At 43.6% G+C, this 23,263-nt stretch overlaps 1 protein-coding gene across 2 annotated transcripts; it reads right to left on the bottom strand.

Moving 5' to 3' along the window:
- Positions 1-11,966: 11,966 nt before the first annotated feature.
- On the bottom strand, positions 11,967-23,077 carry GPR19 (G protein-coupled receptor 19). 2 transcript variants are annotated; one of them, XM_068190416.1, is made up of 2 exons: positions 22,954-23,077; positions 11,967-13,264 (listed from the first exon to the last, which is right to left on the bottom strand). In XM_068190416.1, exon 2 carries the CDS (start codon positions 13,227-13,229, stop codon positions 12,003-12,005), a length of 1,227 nt encoding a protein of 408 aa, XP_068046517.1. In that variant the 5' UTR covers positions 13,230-13,264; positions 22,954-23,077; the 3' UTR covers positions 11,967-12,002. The 2 variants fall into 2 exon arrangements, with proteins under 2 accessions (XP_068046517.1, XP_068046516.1); XM_068190415.1 differs by lacking the exon at positions 22,954-23,077 and adding an exon at positions 14,049-14,369.
- Between the last annotated feature and the right edge of the window lie 186 nt (positions 23,078-23,263).

Here is a 23,263-nt window from a genome sequence, read left to right as displayed (position 1 = left end):
TTTGCTAGACTGTGTGTTGCCATTTTTTTATTGAACTAATTGGGTCTTTTTATCATTGTGTCAGTTCAGGATGGGGTGAAAGCACTGAAGATAATCAAGTTCTGTATTTCAGCGTATAGCACAGTTGTTTTCAGAATGCCATTCTAAGCACCTATATATTGAACCTTAACACATAGTTTTAGGTTTATTCTTTAGACCGTGCAACCAGGTACTCAGCAATTGCTAAAAATGTTACACAGACACACAAGACTATTAAGAGAGGTTAAGTGACACTGAAGTAGAGATGGGGAGGATATGAGAGTTCATATTGTGTTGTCTTTGTCCTATCCTGCCCACCCCCATCCCCATCATCCACCCTCTGTATCTTAAGGTCTTTCAGGACTTCATTTGTCCTGAAAGATAGCGATGAAGTCACCCCATAAGTTTGGGGATTTTTGTTGATGTTGAATCCTTACCTGCTCATTTTCCTGGATTTTCTGGAGGAAGAAAAACCCTAGGCTAAATGTTCAGAACTATAGTCTACCAGCCTTGTGGTTGGACTTTATAACATGATCGTACTGGAAGTGTACTGGATTATTTTGAATTAGAATTAGTCTTACACAGTCCACTTTCAGATGTAAACCATGTCTTGTATTAGACACATATTTCAAGCATTTTGCAGATGCTTAAGTGTCTTTCAGAGTCAGGGATGTAGAAAACATGCAGAGCAGTTATGATGTGTGACCAGAACAGCTCTGCCCAGCACTCAGTAATGTGACAAACACAGCTCTGATCTCACCAGAAACACCCTGTTTGCTTTCTTCCCTCTTTGTTTCACATGCTGTGATACCAAACAGGAAGCCTTTCAGCAGAAACGCGCTTCTGTTCTGGAGTAAATGGAGAGTGGGAATTTCTCATTGTGGTGAGCAGCAGTTTCTTCTGTTCCTTGTCACAGTGGCTCCTGCTTCTTGGCTTAGTCAGCACTTGACATTACAAGACTGTGTTTGGCAAGCCTGGGCCCAGCTCTGAGGCACAAATAGTGGTGCCCATTTTCTGACAGGTTTCTTGTGCTTTGTGCAGATGGACAGAAGGTCTCCATCATCCTTGATTGTCTGAAAGCAAGAATCTGTCACACATACTTACAGCTCTAACTGCAGCTTTTCCATCTGCACTAAATGCTGTAGGCCATTACAAAGTGTAGGATTCCTAGCAGCAATCATTCATTAGAGTTCTGTGGCTTCCATCATGTAGCAGGTCATGCTGTGTTATACATTTTTTGCCTTAGCTGGATTTCTGGGAGTCCTTTATTTTGAAATTTGAAGTTTATCAGTTCCCCTTGAAAACCAGCCAGTGTTTGTGGTTCATGCTTGTTTGCTGTTCTGATGCTCGCACTCTTCATCCTTGTTGGTGTGGCTCCTAGGAGTGATACAGGCAAGTCCTCTGGTCAGGAGTCTCATCTAGTTCCCTAAATAATGTAGGGTGGTATAGTCTTACCCTCTTTTTGTGTAGGCTGGGTACAGTCTTTCACATGTTTCTCCTCCAGTGAGTGAGCACAGCTGGTTCTCTCTCACAAGTACTGAAGAAAGGAAATGAGCATGGAAATGCCTCATTTTCGCACTTACCATGGAAATCTAATCTTCAGCCAGACTCATTTGGTGAGCTAAAGGTGAGTATCTCTTGGAAACTGTCCACAGTCTTAAAATATGCTGTCTGTACTATTTGGTGTTTACACCAACACCAGAACTCCTGTTAGGGTTAAGTGTAGTAAAACTGAATTCAGTGGATGATGACGGACTAAGCACTGTACAGTCGCACTAATCCTTTTGAGAAGTGTAATGCAAGGATGGACCAGATAGTGGCAGCTTCAAAAGAAAAATGTGCAGTAGGTCTTGCCTTTTTGTTTGCTGTACATGTGCTGCATGCACAGAATCCTGCAGTGAAGGGGATACATTTAATTGACTCATCACTTGACTGAGAACATTTTGTAATTATGTGTAAAAAAAAAAAATAATCACAATCTGCTTTCACAATCTGATAATAAGTGTTTTAAAGAATCAGTATCCTGTTAAGTACTTTTCAAATACTACCTTAATTTATATCAGGGGTTTATTTTAATGTAGTAGATTAATTTCAAAAAGCTTTTCTCTTTCTTGAAAGCTGAAATCTAGCCAACTTTGAGAGTGCCTGTGACTGTTTTTCCTTTTTTTTCCCTTTTACATTCTAGGGTGAAGATTAACCTGCATCAGTAATGAATCTAGTTTTTCCTGAAGAGCTGGAGAAGGTTGGGGATCATAACTCAATTTGCTGCTTTCTAAGAAATTGTAATCTCTATAACTACTTATAAAATTACTATTAATATAAGAAGTAAATGTTTGAGACTCAAAATACAGAGAAATCAGAGGAAAAGCTGAAATAAGAACCATAGTCATCCTCATTGTGCTCAAGAGTTACAGCAGGGATTACAGGGGATGGGCTGATGTAGAAATCCCTGTTGGAGGTAAGCAGGGCAAAATACCAGTTTGTCAGTTCCTGCTCTTTGTGTCACTGAGCATTAATTTCTCCAAGAGTTATGTCACTAAATTAATTTCTTACATGACTCCAGTGGGAATTTGTATGAGAAAACATAAGCTTCTAATCCACAGTGAAACCTGAGGTGTCCCACACTGAATAGCACATCAGTGGACTAAAATTCAACTGATGCTGATTTATGGAATGTACAGATTTTTGTATGTAGATCTATCATGGCCTTCCAGGACCTGAGGGGAACCTGCAAGAAAGATGGGGAGGGACTATTGACAAGGGCCTGGAGTGTCAGGACAAGGGACAATGGCTTCAAACTGACAGAGAGGGTTTAGATTAGATACCAAGAAAAAAATTCTTTACTGTGAGGCCTATAACAGATTGCCCAGAGAAGCTGTGGATGCCCCATTCCTGGAGGTGTTCAAGATCAGGTTGGATGGAGCTCTGAACAATTTTTAAATTGCAACTAGAAAATTCTCTCATTGGTCAACTAAGGGTTTTCAGTAATACTTCATGAAAAAAAAAATAAACTGCTTTTCAGTTTTTTTTTTCCTCCAGAAAAAGCACTTGGGAGGCAGGAGTTTTGCTTCCAGAACTAGTACAAGATTAACTCTGCTTTTTTATGTGTCAGCCTGTATCTCACAACTGGCATAATCAACGCTACTAGCACTAACTGCTGCTTGAAGCAATTCTTGTGTATGATCTCTATATGTTTGTGTGGATATTGGTGACATTCCTAGCTGTGCTGCAGCTGATTAAATAAATGTGTGAATAAAAGACTAAAAGTGGATTATTAAATGTGTGTTTTCATGAGACAGGCTGTTCAGTGTGAATAGAAATAGCCCATTGTGAAAAATGCAGAATGTATGGCTCTACGCAGATATTTACGATATGTATTATGCTAGGTTGGAAAGTTATGCTGTAGTAACATTTTAATAATATAGTAAATGTAGTTTTGTAATTGAAATTAAGTTTCAGTAGTTAAAATAGAAAATATGTGTGTGTGGTATTCGTTTTGCTCAAGAGAAGAAGAAGATAATCAAGGAATTCTTCACACAGAGATAACAATTACAAAAACCCCTAAATCTTCCAGAGGAGAGGAATTTATGGCTTTCCTTATCAACAAAAAACCGAACTTCTCCAAACTCGACTTAGACTTCAAGGCGCCTGGGATTAACAGGAATTCCTCAACAAGTACCGGACGAACTTCTTGTTTTAAATAAATATATGCATATTCATGAAGTGATTTGTGTATGCAACAGGTTACCCCTCTTAAGGAGGGAATTCTTTTTATCGGGGTCCTTCTCCTGGCTCACTTTTGTCCAGAGAGAGGTACCCAGCCCGGGCTGTAACTTTTTGCTGTTATTGTCTCTTTAATTGTCCTAACTCTAATTGTTTAATCTTTATTACTATACTTGTATTATTTTTTTTTCCATTTTATTTTTAGTAAACTTTTATAAATTTTTAAAACGAGTGATTGGCGTTTATAACACCCATGAAGGGTGACTTATTCCCATACCTTCTTTCTCATGGCAACTTTCAGAATACATTTTGATCAAGTTTAACATTGCTGCCAACAGCAATGCTGGGTGTTCCTGAGACAGTGCATTCCAGCAATGTCCTCCAACTTTGCCATCCTTCCGTGGCATGCTTCGAGTGTCCGCTGATGTGAGAACAGTCCTTTCCTGCTCCCCATCAAACATAGACCTGGCTGTGTTGCTAGGTCAGTGTTTTCTGCTTTGCATTTCTGGGCTTTTTCTTTCCTCTCCCCTTTGAAATCGCCTTTTTGAAATGCATTCCTTCTTTGGTACAGAAAAAGACTATTCTGTGAGTCTCCTTTCTTTCCCAAGTAGCCTGGCAGCTATTTTCAAAAGGTGTCAATGGTTCCTTTTCCAAAGGACTGTGTATGAGTAACCCTGAGTTACTCTGCAGTTTGTGCCTCTGCACATGTGCACCGCACCCACCAACTCACCTCTTCTGCATTTCACGCTCTGTGACATCAGTGTAAATACCCCTTCTGCACTGTACTGAATAATAGCATCACCCTTTGTAGCACAGGACCCTCTTGTTTCTCAGCCTAGCACAAGCAGTGCTGGTACTGCCTCACCCCAGAGTGATTTTTGCTTGCTTAAGCATTCGGATGAGCTGTATGGTCAGGAGGAAGGTGATGGCATTAGCAGACAGCAGTGATGTTGTTCAGTAGATGCTGGGCATGTATTGAAACAGTTCTGCGAAGTATATTTCTTCTTGCACTTGAAACATTGGGATTTAGATGATTCTGTTACTTGTATTTCTATACAATTCTAGGTTGCTCAGCATTTTCAGCAGTGGTTTCAAATGAAAGGGCAAGTTCATTTAGGTTGACATATCTGAAACAGCCTGTGGAGTTAAGGGAGGGATTAATTTAAAACATTTTGGCCCAAAGTCTTTTATCTCATGAACATAGCCCAGAAAAGGTTTCATCAAAGTAAGTACAGTAATAGTGTTAGTTTTCCATTTAAACCTGGAATCATATCTGGGATCTCAGATAGTGAATGGGGAAAGAAGTATTTTATGGCTTTCTAATTAGCTAATTACTCTTGTGACAAGTCTGTGTGCAAACCTTCCCAAGATGATGGTGCCGCAGGGATCTCTTGATGACAACAGTGTTACTATTCTTACTTCAGCAAGCTGCATTTCTCATTACTTCATTCTTAGGGTTCCTCACTTTCTGAAATAAAATAATAATTAGCTTTTTAGTTACTGGTACACCAGTGGAGCCGATGTTGCTTGCTGTGGGTGTTTGAGAAACAGCCAATTAACCAATTAACTGTTTCAACTTTTTGGATTTATGTGATCTTTTTTTTTTTTTTTTTCAGTATCCACTTAATGTCATTATTTCAGTCCAGTGCCACTAAATAAGTGGAAATGTTAATGGAAATTATATGTCTACACATGCTGGCAGATAAAAAAGGCTGACTGACAGCAGGAGAACAATTATAAAGGTTGTCTGATTTAATCCTTCTGCCCTGAGCTGCTTGTGGAATGAGCACAGTTGCAGTTCTGTGAATGTATTCATAAAAAAATGTGGGCAGAATGATGAATGGCCTCTTGTGATTGCTTGCATTCACCTGGTATTTCTTTTCTCAGTCATCTCCTTTGCATGAAATAGGGCATTAAAAAAAACCAAATGTGCCTGTTATTAATACAGCTTAGCATTGGTCTGTCAGAAATACTGCCACCAGCTATAACTTTAAATATTACCTGTTAAGCATGAATTGAAATTATTTTCTTTATTACTCTAAAACTTCTTTTCCCCTGTCTTTTATTAGCATATAACTGTTTTCAGATATCAGTGAGAATTTTATAAAGTATCAATTTCAAGTTAATTATAACGGATAGAGAGAAGTGCAGGGATTGACAAGGATGCTTCTAAGTGCTAATTTCTTCCCTGTGTGCCATTTTTCTGCCATGTTTGGTTGGAAGATCTGCATGGAGGTGGTAAGACAGGAGGATCAACACCGGTGCACTCCAGTTTTGTTTCTGATGTCAGGAGCCTTCCAAGGACCACTGAGAGCCTTTGAGGACACAATTTTATTGTAGCAAGGGACAGGGAAAGCTTAGCTGTTAATATTTCTCCTGTAGTGTGATCAGGCTTCAAGAAAGAGCCAAGTGTGGGGGCCAGTGCTTGGCAGCAATTGTTTCTCCTGGATAAGGTGGCATTTGGAAGCCTGGGCCCCTGCAAACTCCTCTTCTGCCCTTCAAAGAAAAATGGAACTTGAATTACTTTTCATTAAATATTTCCCTTAAAGACCAGTCTCCAGTGATTTGTTACCTGGTTAGGAATTTCTTTTGGCAGTAAACTTGTTACACGTGTAGGAAGTGATCTTTGAAGATGCAGTTGTGCTGAAGGCCACATCCTCAGCATCCCTCTTACAGAAAAAAAAACCAAACCTACAAGCCCAAGAATGATGATTCTGACAAAGATGCCCTGAGTGAGTGTGAAAGACCAAGTCAGTAATGTGGCAAGAGCTGTTTCAGAGTTCGCAAAAAGCCAGAGAGGGCAGATGAGCTCCCAGCATGGAGTTAAAGCAATCAGGGCTAGTCCTGCTGCATTTACAGCAGGTGACTAATCTGAAATCTTGTTAACTCTGGGTATTTCTTAATAATTTTCTTTCCGATGTTTGAATCAATGTGGGGAGGGACTCTGTGGAGTATGTGTAGAAGTGGAGATGGTAAATCTCCAGGGCTGAAGAGAAGAGCTGTAATGCCTTTGGAAAGAGGTGGGTAATTACATCCATCTGTATGTGGCTTTTGCTGCCTAATTCTACATGGCCTCAAAAAAATTCAAGTCCTTGATCAGCCCCTCTTCCCCAAAAACATCTCTTCCTTTTACTGGTGCATGCAGAGAAAAAGCTTGTGTCTGCCCAGGCATGAGACAAGAATAAATTTAATTATTTAGTGGTGTAATACTTTTTTCTTTTTCTATTCCCCTGCAAATGTAGGACCAAATTGAGAGCTGGTGTAAAATGGTTGAGATGCTGCACACAAAGGAATTACTGCCATCTTTGTCATGTCTGAATATTATCCAGGGACCAGCTTCATGAAACAAATTAAAGACTTTGTGTGCGTTAGCATTAGTGTAGAAAAAAATCTGTGGTTTAGTCCAGACTGCTCATCAGGAGGTGACATTTATACAACAATCTTCCAGTAGGTGTGTTATGTTCTTCTAGAAGCCAGTTCAAATAAAGCTTCTGTAGTTTATAATGGCCTATTCCACAACACTTGCTAAGTTGAAAAGAGCCAACTAATAAAGACATATTAACTTACAGAATCACTCAAGGAGTTAATAACCCTTCCTTTGAGCATATGGGTCTGGCTTTAGTAAACTTCAAATCTGCTTTTTGTTCTTTTAAACAGGAAGGATCTGATATTGAGAAGGGCTGAACACTCGGAATTTCAGCTGCAATTGATGGCGTGTGTTCAGCACCTTGGAAAACCAACTCCTAAATCAATGTCAGCTAAATCTGAATTTAAATGGGTTGAGTTGAGGAGACAGAAAAACTCTGGGGATTCTTAAGTGGGCATATGGAAACCCTTAAGTCCAATTACTGGTGATAGCCACTTTGGTGTCACCTCCATGAGGCTGGTGGAAAAATAGGTACAAGTGAAGTGAGTCTCTGCTTCTCACTAGCCCCAACCCCTCAACTGGAAAATTTTAAAGTATGCTTAATCGAAAATCCAACTTTCTGCTGAAATAAAAAGGAAGGGACATAATTTGACAATTTGTAATAGGAATTCCCAAGGGCAAGCCACTTAATACCAAATATAAACAGCAGTGATGTAATTTCTACTTAACGTGTGTCTGCTTAATGGAAAAGAAAAAAGCCTAATAGTTGTCGCTGTATCATGTTCTTACACAGGAAACATTTAAAACTAAGGAATGGTTGGGCAAGAGACCGAGAAGTGCTTTCTCCCAGAACCTCCCCTTTGTAGATGGGCTTGAGATGTGTTTGTGGACTGTGAGTTTATTCTGTTTGTTTTGTGTCTATATTGATCAGGCAAATCCTACAGAATTTTCCATTTCTTGCTTAGATAATTCATGATCTGCCTCCTGTCTCTGGCACCTCTGGGGCCTTGGCAAACCAGGAGGTACCCGGCACTGGTGCTACCAAACCCATCTGTCCTAAACCCGCCTGTCCACCTGTCCATCATCTGTCCTAAAATCATGGAAGGAGTGAGAAAGCTTTCTCCTTACTCTTGTGTTTTTACCAGTGTAGTTTGGAGTAAAAGAAGCCACAGCAAGCAGAGCCAAGCTCACTCTGATACAAGTGGGATTGGGATTTTACTGATGTGGAAAGGTGGTTTAAGGGACACAGCCTCCAAACTTCACTCATGGTTGCAGGGCTGTTTAGAGCCTATGATGTCAATGCAGAACTACCTCCTCTTTCAGCTGGGGGACATTGTGTCCCTAGCTGTTGTGTCATGGCAATCCTGGACTTTTCCTGGCCACCTTTTGTATGAAAAACCTTTTGAAAGGTGGGGAAAACACAGTAGACTTGAAGAAACAAGTGTCCTGTGTGCCTCTGGGCTCTGACCTAGCAGGAGGTGGGTAACCATGAACCTTGGTCTTCTGTGACCTCAGGGGTCATTCTATTCAGTTCCTTTATTATTTCTTTCATGAAACTACTTACCAAAACAACAACTGTTGTGTTTCAATCTCCAATCCAAAGTTAAAAATAATGTTGCGAAATTGCCTGTTTAGCCTAGATCTGATTTTACTGTGTCAGAGGCGATTAAATGTCAAAGACGAACTAAGCATATGATGGTGTTTCAGCAAGAAACAGCCAGGTCAGAATATGAACCAGACAGAAAATACTGGTCTTGATTCACTTTCAAGGTCCTCTCATCTCCTAATTCATGGGAGTTTTTTGCTAGTGGCTTTAATGATAAATTTTGGATCCTTATTTAATGGGGATTTCTGAATTTGTGAAATACATACTGTAAGTGTTCCTGTGGTCAGTGAGGGTTCTTCCATCTCTACTTTGTGTTGTAGAGGACGAGGAAGGAGGTTTTTTACCAGACATGTAGAATTATTTCTCAGCAATAGGGATTCCCCACTCCCACACTGCCAGCAGAGATTCTCCTCAGGGGATGTCAGCTTGGGGCTTCAACACATGTGGGGTCCCACTCCCTGTGATGGCAGAGGGAGACAGTCAGCCCTGTTTATTACACCCTGGTACTTGCTGCTCTTGTTCTATTCACTTTCACTGCTGCAGCACTTTCAGGCTCCAGGCATGAACAGGAACCCAAGTGTGGCACATTTGCTCTGAAAGTAGAAAAAAATATAATCCTTCTGTGAGGGGGTTGTGACTAGGGATGCCTCCTGCCAGCAGACAGCAGGGAGCTGGAGATTTTGAAGCAGAAGTATGAGGAGGGATAGCTGACTCCTGCACACTGTCTTCCATTGCCTGCTTTAACACCTGGGATCAAAGTGTTCACAATGCTTTTAGGATGCCTTGAGTGTAAAGTGCTTCTGATAGCCTGGACTCGAGGATGTTTGGCCTTGCTCTGAGGAGAGGCTGGTCTGGAGCCAGTTCTGTGCAAGAAATGAAAAAGTTGGGTAAAGAAATACCTGAGAATTTGTGACAGAGGTTTACTAACCCAAGACTGGCCCAGAGAGAGTGGATGAGGACCAACTATTCACCATGTACTGGCTTTGTCAGAGCTAGTTGAGAAGAAGATAAAGAACAGAAAAAAAAAGTACTTGAGATCCCCAACTGAAAAGAGGTAAAATCCTTGGTTCTCAGGCAAAATGCTCCTGAAATCTGCTCGGATAGGCTCTGAGCAAACAGACTGGGGGTGTTTGTCCTGTCCTTCAGACTTTGAGACTAGGTCATTCTGGATCTGCTCTGGATTTATGGAACAGCACCACTGTTTGGCAGCTACCCTGTGAAGGGTGTTTGTTCCTACCAGAGACAGCTGGAGACTGGGAGGATGTGTCAGGAGTTCTTTATCTTCTCTGCTTTCTCTGCCCTGTCCTCAAGTAACCAAGGCTACAGTAAACAATTGGTACTGGGAGGGACAGACATCCACTCTGAATCCTACAGAACTCTCCTGTCAATTTTGTAAGAAATAAAGAAAGGAAATCTTTGCAGGCAAGGGGTGTGGCAGCTTGGGCTGGACCTTCCATGGGCCACATTTATCCAGCAGAGTGAGGGGAATTCACCAACAGGATGCTAGTGGTGCCCTAATTTAGAGGATAAATAATTTACCTGTGTTTTCTGAGAGTATGCAAAAAGTTTCTTTCATCCCTCTTCTGAAGTTTGCATTATAGATGGAATAGAGGGTTGGCTTAGAGGCTGAGGAACTGAAAGAGATCCAGGTGATGGCCAGGAAAAGCAAAGAGCTTTTTCTGTAGTCTTTTTGTGTGAGTATGAGGCAAGAAAAGGGGTTGGAGTGGGGTTGAAAGGACAGGAGGGATCTGTGAGCTGCCAGCCAGCTCTCTGTCAGATGGATCATAGCTGAGCTTGGGGAGCATCATGGTTCCCAAGCAACGCAAAGCAGTCACCACATGTGCTGAGAGTCCAGCACATGTTCTCTCATTTCTGACTACTACATCCCTGAACTATAACACAATCAATAATCCATCTGCTTCTTAGACTATGTTTTTCCTGTCTGGATGCTCAAGGCACCTCTGTGTTTCTGAGCTAGCACTGAACTAGAGCTTCTGGGACCTAACCATGTTGTTACTTCCTCCTAGTGATACAAGTGGACCTACCTCCCCTAGGGAGGAAGCCCAGTTTGCCTCCAGAGCACATCCTTCAAGAGGCAGGACCCAAGGTGTACATACCCACAGACCCATGTCCCTCGTGCACAGTGCCTGTTTCCCGGGAGCTTGTTAACGCTGGTGGGGCCTGCAAAGAAGCTCCTGCCTCTCCCTCTGGTCTCCACTGTCACTCCCCATCCCAGCAGGACTGAAGACCCAGCCATTCCCATTGAGTTGTTTTCTCGCTCTGTTGGCAGAGAAAGAGCAGCAGGAGTTGGCTCCACCTACAGCCACAGGTCCCCTGCAGGTCATGTCCTCTGGCACACCTTTTAGGGACCTCTTCAAATGTGCCCAAACATTGGAAGTGCAGATGTCAAGCCAGCATGGAAGTACAGAGCTGGCATTCCTGCTCCTGTTTGGAAAAGGCCACTCTTTGCTGCAGGTGCCACAGCCATGCCTCAGCAGAGGGGGCGCAGACCAGGACAGGCAGCCAGTTTCAGAGGTGAGGAGGCCCTGGGTGCCTGGCACATGGCCCCTTTTGCTCAGCAGCTCTTCTTCCTGGCTGTGCCCACCTCTGGGTGGGTGCACCAGGCTGGGGCTAGAAGCAGCTTGAGAGACTGGGGAAGGTGAGACCAAGAAGGAGACTTTTCCTGGGTGGCTTAGACCACGAGACCTCCAGAGAGGCACAAGGACAAAGATGCAGAAGCATCCAGTGCTGGCCCAATGCTGGCATTCCTGGGCCAGTGGGAATTTTGTCACTGATGAGGCCAATGGGCTCAGTCTGAAGCAAACAGGGCCCCCATATGGACATCTTACCTGTGGGATCTCAACAGGATGGACAACCCCAGTGCAACTGTATTTGCAGGGACTTAGTGGAAGGAAGCCTAGATGACTTTGAGTGGATTTAGGCTTTTGCACCATGGACCATCCTATAAAAGGATTAAAACAAGCAGTTTTTCTTTCTTTCCCTTTTCTCCCTACAGATAGAGAAGGACTCTTCTTTTGCAGATAAACATTGCTTATGACTATAGGAGAGGAGTTTCCCAAAGCAGAATGTAGTAACGGAAATGAAATAGAACAAATGCATCAAACCCAAGCCATTTAATAAAATAAAACATCTCTTTTCTGCCCCCTCCCCCCCACCAAAAAAAAAAAAATAGCTAGGTTAAAAATATGCAGCTATACATTGGTTCCAATGGAGAGAAAATTCCTTCTTCTCGGGGTACAGAGTAACTTTTCAAAACAATGCAGCCCACTAAACAAATGTATTTGGGGGATTGGACAGAATAGGCCAGGCAAGCTTTCTTTCCTTGGCTTCTCTGTTAAAAGCATCATAGGTGGAGTCTTTGGTGACACTTTTGGCTGTAGCTGGAATATCTGCAATACCAACATGATTTTTTTTTGCTATCCTGGAACTGGTGGTGATGGTGTATGCATTGCTTCTGTAGCATTTCATGGCAGACATGCAAAAAGTTTCTTTCATCCCTCTTCTGAAGTTTGCATTATAGATGGAATAGAGGGTTGGCTTAGAGGCCGAGGAACTGAAAGAGATCCAGGTGATGGCCAGGAAAAGCAAAGAGCTTTTTCTGTAGTCTTTTTCCTGTGGGTGCCACAATTGTACCATGAAAAAAGGCAGCCAGGACAGGAGAAACATCGAGTTTAACATTAAGAACATCTTGATGGTTTTCACTTTTGTTCTTGGAACAATATTTGTTGTTCTCCTGACAGTCATTCCATCTGTGCCTATTCTCCAAATGTACTTAATGACTTTCTGGTAAAAAACAATAATGAAGAGGGATGGGATCATAAATACCAAGAGGAGATGGATGATACTGTAGGCAGATCCTTGCCAAGAACTGGGGAGAAAAAAGTTGCAGTGGTGGTCGCTGCTGGAGCCATAGAGAAAACAGGCTGGTGATGCAAACAGAGCACCACAGAGCCAGGAGGCCAAAATCATTTTTTTGGCTTTACCCCTGGACACTTTGAAGCTCAGGGGGTAGACAATGGTGTAGAATCGATCCATGCTGATGGCAAGGAGCACGTAGATCTGGACCCCGGGTGTGAGGTACTGGATGTACCTGACCAGCCGGCACACCCCGCTGCCCAGCAACCACCACCCGGAGCTCAGCTGCAGCAGCAGGAAGGGCGCACTCCCTACACTGCTCATGAGGTCAGCACAGGCCATGGACACCACAAAGTAGTTGGTGGTGGACTGTGTCCTCCTGCTCCTGTGGATTACTAAGCAAATGAGGAAGTTTCCCAAGACAGAGATCAGCCACAGTGCTCCCCAAACCACGCTGGCAGCTGCGATTTCCCCTGGCCTCAGCCCATATTCTACCAGAGAGTGGTTCCTGCTGGGGCCGGCTCCCGGGGCTGGAGGTTCTGACATGTCGTAGCCAGCAGGAGGGGAGGAGGCTTTGGGGCTGCTCATGCTCTGCAGCAGGAGCAAGGTAAGAAGAACAGGACCACTGCTGTTATCCATGCTGTGAGAAAACTCGGCTACACCTTTTGCTCAGGCTGCAGACAGAAAGGAGAGAAAAGGTTCTCTTGAATAGCTGTGTATGAAAAGCCCATCTTAACCTACAAAAGAATATTCTCTGTAGTAGAAATACATACTGTAACTTCTGTATTTCTGGGCTAACACTGAAATACAGCTTCTGGGTTCCACTGTAGCTGGTGGTACAACAAGTTGTGTCAGGGGGATCCCACCCCATTCCCTGGCTGGTTTGAGGTGGCTGCCAGCCTTTCATGCCCTTTCACATCCTTTCACTTTTTTTCCTCACAGTCCCACTCCATATCTGCACTGTGTGCACCATGACCCCAACCCTGCCTTTGTGGGGGGGACGAGAAGGGCAGGACCCCTTGGCCAACACAGAGGGTCCCCAGGTAATAAGAGAGCTCAGTCCAGAGAAATTTCTGGACCATTACCATGTATGTCCACAGGCCCTGACCAGACCAGGTTATAGCCCCCTTTTTCATGTGGTTTTCCTTAGAGCAGGATGTCTGTGGTGGGAAGCTCTTCCCTTGGGGCAGGGGTGCTGCCCAAGGAGACTTCCCGGGATTGAGCATACTCACCATCAGCCCCACACCTTTGGAAGAATGACTGTTTTGATCTTGAGTGATCCTTAGACCCTTGTGGACGAAGTGAGCTGAATTTCTGGGAGTCCTTCAGTGAGAGGCCTTTGGGGTGTGCACTTTGGGTTCCTGTCCATGGAGGAAAAATGTCCCTGACTGGTGACACCAAACCTATCACCTGTCAAATGTCACTACCTGTGAATTACAGTTTGTCTCAGGGTGTTACCTGTGTGAAATTGTTCTCCTGCACCCTCCTGGCAGACACACCACAGATTGTGATGGGTGTGGCCTCCCATTCTATGCCTATACTGCTTGATAGTTTCCAGTGTTGAGTTTAGCAAGATGGTTGGGTTGGCCTTAGCCTGTCGCAGGGATAAAATGGAAAAATAGCTCATTTTAGTGGCTATACATATTCAAACACCCTGCTTCTGTCTGATGTTCTTTCAGTCATCATCTTGACATGCAAAGCCTTTTACTCACTAGACATACAAAGCCTTTTCTATGGGTCTACTGTGAGAATGCTGAACTCCAGAGCTTGATACTGTACAAGATAATTCAGGATTCAGTTTATGACCGGAAGATCAAAAAGTTAATTCGGGAAGCTGTCGGAACCCAGGATGCTTTTCCGACATTTTCAGGTGTTCCTGTGGGTCAGAGACCCTGGCAGACAGCTGGAGACAGCTGTGATTTTGATTTTGAGCCATGGAATGAGTTACCAGCTCTGCAAGAAGAGCAAGAAGAGACAAAAATCTAGAATTTACAGTAGATAAAGTAAAAGTAGTTATAAGTTAGAGGAGAGTATTTTTACATTATGTTCATGGGGGTTTTGACCGATGTACGGGGGGGTCAGGATTGGTACGGGGGGGGGTATGAAAAATCCAACATGAAGGATTTGGGGTGTGGCTTGTCCTTTTCCTCCTTCTTCTTATCCTCCATCTTCTTGGTGATGTTGGCATCTTTTAATTGGGTTTTACTGAAAACACACTGTCCAACATAGGTGCTAAATATTGGCAGGAAATAGTAAACATGTAGTACGTAGCAGGTAGTATTTAATCTCTGTGCTTGCCTCTCAAGGTCAGATGCTCCCTTTCTGCCTTGCTGGACAGACCTTGGCAAGGGCACAGAGAGAATTGATAGATAAGAAATAGTAAACAACTGTTAAGAAGTCTGCGTCTTCTCTCGGCCAGCAGCCAAAGAGACAAGCTTCCTGATAATTTGAAATAAATCATCCAGAGACTGAATACTGCGGCTGCTGTGTCTTCCTTCGTCAGTGCAGGCCAGTGAAGGCCTTCTCCACCATCCCGGAGTCACCTCAGCACTAGAGGGACATCCGAGAGGAAGCCAAATGAACAAGCTCAAAAAGCCACCACCATCCTCCTCAGCTTTCCATGTGATCCAGATTCCCAGGTTTGCCTTCTGATGGGCTTTTCCCAATGCTTCACTGATGCTTTTTGCTGTGACTACTCTGGCTCTGCATCTACTGCTTATTATTTTCTCCTTGTCTTCCTACTCAGAGAGAAGCCTGAAAGCACAGAGCCATAGGATGAATTTGGGATCTTGCCCCTTGTGCTGCTTTGTATGTCTCCATCAATAATGCAGTGCAAAAAAAGTGTCAGATGTGGAAGAAGGAAAGAAGTAATAATTTCTTGGGGTGGTTATAGAAGATTTTTTCCATCTAACTTTTTTAGAGCCTGTACTTACTGTGGCTGTTTGTGTTATGTGAGGGGGCATTGTCAGCAGGTCATACATTGCCCCTTGTCCCCTCCTCTGCTGGAGGGCTGTGGGTGCTGCCCAGCCTGGCCTTGCCTTCCCCTTTATCCTTGGTTGCCTTCCCTCTTTGTTTTCTTAGTGGCTTTGCCTGGCAGATGATTCTTGATTTCTCAGAGGGCTCCTGCTTGTCTTTCCTCACCCTCCTTTGGATGGCTCTTCCCCCCTGGAGAAATCCTGCTGTCACCAGCTGTTGGCAGGGCATTTGGGCTGCTGTGTCTGGCAGAGTGGCAGGATGCAATGTTAGTGCAACCTGCTAAATTACCTGTTAGAATTATCTGTAATAAAATAATACATGTGGAGGCTATTAACTAGATAGAAAGGAACATTATGGGAAAATTTTCTTCCTTAATTTCCCTTCTTGCCATGCAGAAGTATGTGCCATTTAAAAATAGCCAGCTGTGCAAATTAAGCCTCATAGAAGAATAATCAGATAAAATGTCTTGGCCAGTACTGAAGAGCAGTGGAAGTCTGGTACAAGAATGAAATGGCCTTTCTAAGCTGTTAAAATAGGCAGAGTTGCTAACACTGTTCTTGTGATATTTCTCCTTGTGAGCCAAATCTTCTCTCCGAGTCTGCTCAGACCTGACACATTTAGTTTTGCAGGTGGGTAAGCCCCAAAACAGTTATGGGGCTGTAATGCCTAGATAATACTTTTTGGCTTTTTTTTCTAATGCATCTTGTCTAAGAGTCAGCCCAACCACTGTTCACGGGAGAGCTTGGGTTACCTGCAAACACGCCTTGGAGGAGACAGGAATTGAGCAGGCCTGGGCAGAGAGCAGTGTGTGACCCCGGTGGAGAGCAACCAGTGGGTGTCCAAAGGAAGGAGGATTCCAGGAGATGAATCCAGCTGCCCTGTGTCAGTGCTTTCCTGGCAGAGGAAACAACATGGGGGTGGGAAGAGCTGCCCATGCACAGATGGTTCTTGTGTGCTGCTGCTTTCTTCACTGTCAGTGGAACAGGAGAGGCATCCACCAGAGGGACAACTAATGCTGAATTTTTTGATTCTTCTTCGGAAAACCCCCAGGTCATTGAGCCCACTGCCCACGAGGCACAGGTGAAAATATAGTTGCAATTATAGGGAGTTTAACTAACTTGAGCCTAGGATTTCACTGGTTGTACAGCAATTACTTCTTTTATTTTTCAAAAAAAGTAAAATGTGATCTGATTAACCACTGTACTCTGACATTCCTGCGTTCCTAGTCATAGGTAATTTTTTCTTCAAATGGACCAGAAATTAATTTCTTTTATTTTAAATTATCTCTATTCAAGCCTATTTTCCTTATGTGGCACTGAGATCAGGATCATGCCCTGATTTAGTACTAAGAACCTGAGTGTCTATGGCCCAGCATATATTTTTCTTCAGTGAACCATTCTGGTTTTTATGAGCCTGTTTTTTATAGAGGAGACTTTAACTTTTGCATTATGAGTAATGCTCCAAAAGAAAACAGGATCATAAAAAGCTCAGCATAGGCACAACTCTTTATGGATCTGAAATGCAAATAACTGGAGATACCATGGCTTGCTACAGTATTTATCCCCAATTCCCATGTCTATATTTGCTACATTGTTTGCTGAAATATGGTTTAAGTGTTAATGAACCCTTCAACTTGCAAATATCAGGTCCATAAACACCAGTGATGAGTTCTCTCAACTCCCTCTGCCCTAAAGGTCCATAAGCAAAAATTTAGAAGCACAAAAAAAATGTATTCCCCTTCCTTCTGAATTGTTATAAATTTGAAATTAAGGGGGGCTCTCAGGCAAAAATATGGGAGCAGGAATAACAGTTCTTTATTAGGGAAGAAAATAAAAATATAAAATAAACAATGCAGTAAACCAAAACAACACTGACAAAGTCAGAATACATCCTGACACCCTGTTATTCAGGGTGTTGGTAGCAGTTCAATTAGAATTGTGGCTGCAGTCCTCCTGGAGTGTCAGGTGTGGTTCTGTTGGAGCAGTGATCTTGCAGAAAAGGGTGCAGTCTTCCTTTGAAGAGGCAGCGGAAGAGGCTCTGTTCTTCTGGGAAAATCCAGTGCAGAAAAAGAAGTGCTGGTGGGCCAGAATCTCAAGACTATTTGCAGGTAGGAATGCTTGGCTCCTCCCTCTGGGCAGAGCATCTCACAATGGGATGTAGTAGTTCTTATCAGTCATGCAGTGACATTCAATAGTCCATTATCAGCAGATGTCTCCTCGAGGGAGGACTGATTGTGGAAGAGATAAGGAAAAACTGCCCACTTAACACAAGACAACTGCCATACAGATGGCAAATAGAATACATCTTGATTTTCAATCTAGGAAATTCATGCATTAGCTTTGGAAAAGAAAGAGCATGCAAGATGACTCATAATAATTGAAGAAGTATTTCCTTGTGCCACAGTTCCATTTTACTGACCTTAATTTGCTGTTTGGAAACCAATTAGCTCCATTTTGAGCTGATAGCTCTCTATAACAGACCTGTTACTTAGAGATGAGCCACAAAAATTTCATGAAATCACTGCCACGTACACTTGGCTATTGCACAAAGCCCATATGGCATAGTCACTGTGTGTTTGCATGTTCACTGTCCTGTCTAAAAATGCAGTGCCCATTAGAGCAAAACTAATAAGATTCAAAAAGGAATGCAGTAAATGGGATTTAAAAAATGTTTCATCAAAAGAAAAAGCATTTTGTTTCCCAAGTAGTGTTTTTCAATATTAGAAATCTAGCAAATAAGCAGATCATTGTACATTACTTGACCTAAGCACTAGCAGAGGGGCTTTTTTATTCAATATTTTTTACCTCTCTGTATCATAGCTGCAAAACACCAGACAAGCATTGGCCCAGCAAATTATTTCAAAAGCACTAAGCTGATCATTTAGTCCATAAACTTCCCTCTCTGGAGAGTATCTCGGGAAGAGCTGCCAGACAGGAAGAGTAATGCTTCATCTAACTGAGTGTAATCAACATTAGGAGTGTGAGCAAATTGTGATTCAGTGGGGAGTGGGGAGGGGGGCTTTTGTCTGGCTGCAAGATGCTAGAAGATGACATCCACCCTGCCTAAATTCAGATGAACTGCCCTGTGCGTGCAATGCGCCAGTGTAGAAATCCCTTTGTAGAAGAGTGCAGTGTTTTAGCCTCTCTCTGTCCCTTGATGTACAGAGATGACTGTTGTGCATATTGAGGCCATTTAGTCCTCCTGCTTCCAATGGAGGAATGCGGAAGCATATGCTTCTGTAAGTACACAGTTTCCCTGCCAGTCCTTTTCTCTGCTCTGGTGCTCATAAAAATCCTCAGCTCTTTGCCCTGCTCCTCTTATGAAGGTGTTTCTATTCTCTGGGTGGCTCTTCTGAGCAAGGCCTGAAAATCTCTTGAGGTGAAGTATGTTCCTCCTCACTTTCTGTATTCCAGTGTGTGGGGATAGGAAATATCTGCCCCTATTTTATCTGAAGAATAGCATGTTTTGAGTGCAGCGAAGCCTTTGAGATCTGTACCCACACCTCACGTACTGCTGCCTACGCTCTGGCTTCACCCAGCTGGTGGAGATCCTTGTCCCACATCATGGACAACCAAGGATGACATGGCTGTAAGCAAGGATTGGCTCATGGATGGAGCTCTCAGTGCTGGTGTGGACATGGCTCAGCTGATGGTGAAAGCTTCTGAGCTGAACTGATTGAGTGAGCTGATCTGTGTTTTTGCATCTTACATCAGGATCTGAGGGCCTAGCCTGTATTGAGGGGTGAGGTCATGGGAGCAGGAAGTATGGATGGAATCAAATAAAAGAAGGAAATGTTCTAATTTTCAACACATCTAATGAATATCTGCTGCATGTTGGAGGAAATTCAGGGCACACAGGCAGACTGTTAGCCATCCACCTTCTTTAGCTCTTCACGTTCTTTTCTAACTGTTTTAACAAGATATTGAAACTGAGGACAAAGATATAATACTGCAACAGCTGCTGGGATTGGAATAAATTTTTATTTCTTGTACTGGCTGCTTGGGGAAGAATCCTTTTTCAACTTCATCCTTCCAACTGAGCTTAGTAAGGAGTGAGACATGCGGTAGCTAACTGGAACAAGAACAGGGTCCATTCTTCCTTCTGGGTCTGTCAGCTTGCACCTGGAGCACTACTGTGACCTGGAGCAATTGTTAAGGACAATTCCACAAGGTATGATTTTAATGAACAAGTAGGATTCAAACCCCTACACAAGTCTAAGTCATTGCATTTTGGCTGAGTCTCCTTAATAGACGTTGCAATCTCTTGAAGTTCATTGTGGTTTTAAATGCTCTGAGAGCAATGGCTTTTCCCTGCATCTGGAGGCAGTGAATTTTTCTCATGTATTTACTGGGGATTAAGACTGACCTAGAGGAAGTTACTGTAGGTCTATTAACCTGGGGTAAATTGCTAAAACACAGTAATCATTCATACACCTAAACCTTGAGATGTTTATTATTTGTTGGCACTGAGAAGGAGCCCTTACTGTAACTGCAGATACACCCAACATCATGCTCTGGTCTAGGTACAGGCAGTGGTAAAATATGAGCCATATCTGCGCTCAGTGTTACCCAGATAGACACTCTCACCTCCTCAGAGGGTACCACACAGTTTAAAAACAGGTACACAATGGTTGCAAGTCTCTTCTTGGAGATGTAACTCTTGCTCCCAAAGGACAGTCCCTCAGGTTTAAGTGTTTCAGGGCTTTATTTTATCCTCCCGCTGCTGAGATTAGTATGCAAAACTCCAGATTAGCCCTAAATGTCTAAATATATATATATATATATATATATATATATATATATATAAATGGTGGCAGAACCCCAATCTGTGCCCAATGTGACTGTGGGGACAGGAAAAAGTCAAGCAAGCAGAAGAAGAACTGACCTAATTTCCAACTCTGCTGTCACAATAGTTTCCACCTACTGGAATCATCCAAGAATAGTGTAGAGAAGCTTGAAATACAACTTTGGAGGCTTTTTGTCCTCCCTAATGGGGGTTGAGTGTGTCCTTAGGCATGGCTAGCCTGTACCCTTCTGTGATTCAGAGGTAAAAATATAGATGCTCTCTCCCATGTGCTTGCATTAATTTTTGGTGACGCCAGGCCCTGCCCACAGCACAGCACATTCTTCTGCTTGGTGTGAGGAACATGGCACTTACCAGGGCTGCTTTGCCATGGTGGGTGTTGACAGATAAGCAGTGGTAAATCTCACGCCTGGCTGGTTTCTCTGCCCATCTCTTGGAAATTCGCACCCTCTCCCCCACAGGGAAAATGCAGCAGCTGCAGCAAAGACTTGGGCAGCTCAGCTCACCCTCTCACCAGCAGGGAGCACAAGTTTTCCCCCTAGGAGAACCTGAGGAATTTTTTTTTTTTTTTTTTTGTTTGGTTTGTGTGGAAAGGATATGTAGAAAGGAATTCTTGACAGGAAGTCTTGTGAAAATGGCTTTCTCGTCACACAAGATGTTCATGTGGCAACATGATTTTTTCACTGGTGCAAACATTTGTGCTGGGATGTGAGAGTTCCTGTCACAGGGCTCTTGACCCTTCTTGGTAACATGGAAGTGGTGCTCATAGGGCACAGGTCCCTGTGTCAGACATGGTGACAGAGAGTGGGGTGGCAGTGGTGGCTTATAATCACAGATGCCTGAGGTGCTTCCAGGAGGACTAATCTGATAGGAATAAGAGGAGCAGACCTGCATGAGCAGTAGAACAACACTCGAGTGGGCCTCTGCCTGAGGATACAGCCATTAGTGAGAGCATTTCAGTCTTCCTACACCAGCTGGGCTAGAGAAGCTGGGAAGGCTGAAGGCCATGCACTGCCTGAAGCTGGGTTGGAAATGCCTGATGTGGAGATGATTGTGAGAAGGGAGTCCCTCTGCTGGGCAAGGCTCAGGGAGGATAAAAGCAGCCCAGGAGAAGCCACTGAGGCAAGGTGTCAGCCTGCTGATAGCCCCTGATCTGGAGATGCCTTCATGGACGGGGTGCCAGTTGCAAGAACTGTGTTTGCTGCCTGCCAAAGGGGAAGTCTAGGAAAAGATGGAAGCTGCTGGAATGTAGAAATCCCAAACACACAAGGGTTGCGTTATGTTTTGGTGCTGGGAGAACTGGTAGGGAGGGTGAACTGACTCCACCTAAGGAGGCTGGGGTTTGTTCTGCATTGTCTGACTGAAATTGCTCTCTTAAACACCTGAGAGAGGGTGCCCGGTGGGGCTGCAAAGGAAAATGCAGTTGGAGGGAATTGCACTGCACAGGTCTGCAAACAGAAGCCTCACAGGAGAGCTGCGGGGGAGGGAGAGTCTGCAAGCTCTTACTTTGAGACAAGGAGCACAGCTCCCCATATGTGTCTAAGATGTAGAGATTCCTCCCCTTACTGACTCATCTGAGACCAGAATGCTTAAAATAAAACAGAAATCAAGCTTACTCATAATCAAATTTCAAAAAATTCCATGTTTAGACACCCAAATAAGCTTTTCAGGATGCCTCTGGGTTGGCAACCAATTTTTCTGCAAACCAAGCCACTTGTTTAAGTGGTTAACAGTGACTTTAACAACAAACCTTCAAGAACCACGTCTGAGAACCTTTGCCAGAAAGAACTGGCTATGAATCCTGCCTCATACACACAAATGGCCTTTTGAAAGCAGAAAGCAGCTTTACTTCCCTGTTACTCTGTGGAGCCAACATACTGTTTGACATGCTGGAAGCCAGCTGGATAAAAGAGAAATATTGCTATGCATTCTTAGAAAGTCTGTGCCTGAATTAGCTAAACCAGAACAGCCCTCTTGCCTGTGATGGCTATGTATAAACAAATATTCCTCTGCCTGTAGGGTTTCCCTGAGTAGCTGCACCAAGGCACCCACACGGAAAAAAGAAGACAGCGCTTTCAGAAAGGATGTTTCCAAATTAATGACTGAAAAATACAAAAGCAGCTGTTCCATAGCAATAACATGAGGAAGGAAGAAGCTGCTTGAATCTATTTAGAGACAGAAAAAAACAGATAAACAGATCGATGTGCTCCATTGCTGTAAAGTAATTTTCTTTTTTCACTGAACTGATGTCAGGAGATTGTTTCAAACAAATAAGTAACATAATTGAAAGATAATGAATATAGATAGAGAGACTGTAGATTTGTCCAGAAAATATAGGTAGTTATTCTGCAGTAATTCTACACACCCCCCCCTGCTTTCAGCAGAATAAGCTTGAAATTCAAGCCCCACAGAACATTTTCTCCTGAGAAATGAGTCCTCCTGGCTAGTCCCCAAGTGATTTAAATGCACATAAGTAAATACTCATAAGATACATTACTGGGAAAGATCATGTTATTTGCCTCTGCAGGGAGAATTACCCCTTTAGCTACAGCAGTACTCAGCACAGCCCCATGCATCCACATACCTGCTCCAAAGCATAATCTCAAAGGCTCTGGTCTGCTCCTTGCTCTGCTGGTTATCCCAAGTGAAGCCACGTCTGGGGAAGGTCCCGGTCATACTGGGAACCACGGGGTACCTCCAGGGCTGCAACTGCTTCTGCCCGGCTGTTCACAAAACCGCCGGTGGGGAAGGACGGGGTATTCCATCCCTCTTCTGCACCGGAGGAAAAAATGACGTTTCGCAGGGGTGGCCGCTGCCCAGCTCCTTTCTGTGTCATGTGGGATGCGGATCATGCGGCCGCCCCACCGCCGGTCCCGGGCGCGCCTCCCGCCCCG

The sequence above is a fragment of the Anomalospiza imberbis genome, chromosome 5 (genome assembly GCF_031753505.1).
Source record: "Anomalospiza imberbis isolate Cuckoo-Finch-1a 21T00152 chromosome 5, ASM3175350v1, whole genome shotgun sequence".
Taxonomy (NCBI): Eukaryota; Metazoa; Chordata; class Aves; order Passeriformes; family Viduidae; genus Anomalospiza; species Anomalospiza imberbis.
This window is presented reverse-complemented; position numbering and strand designations above follow the sequence as displayed.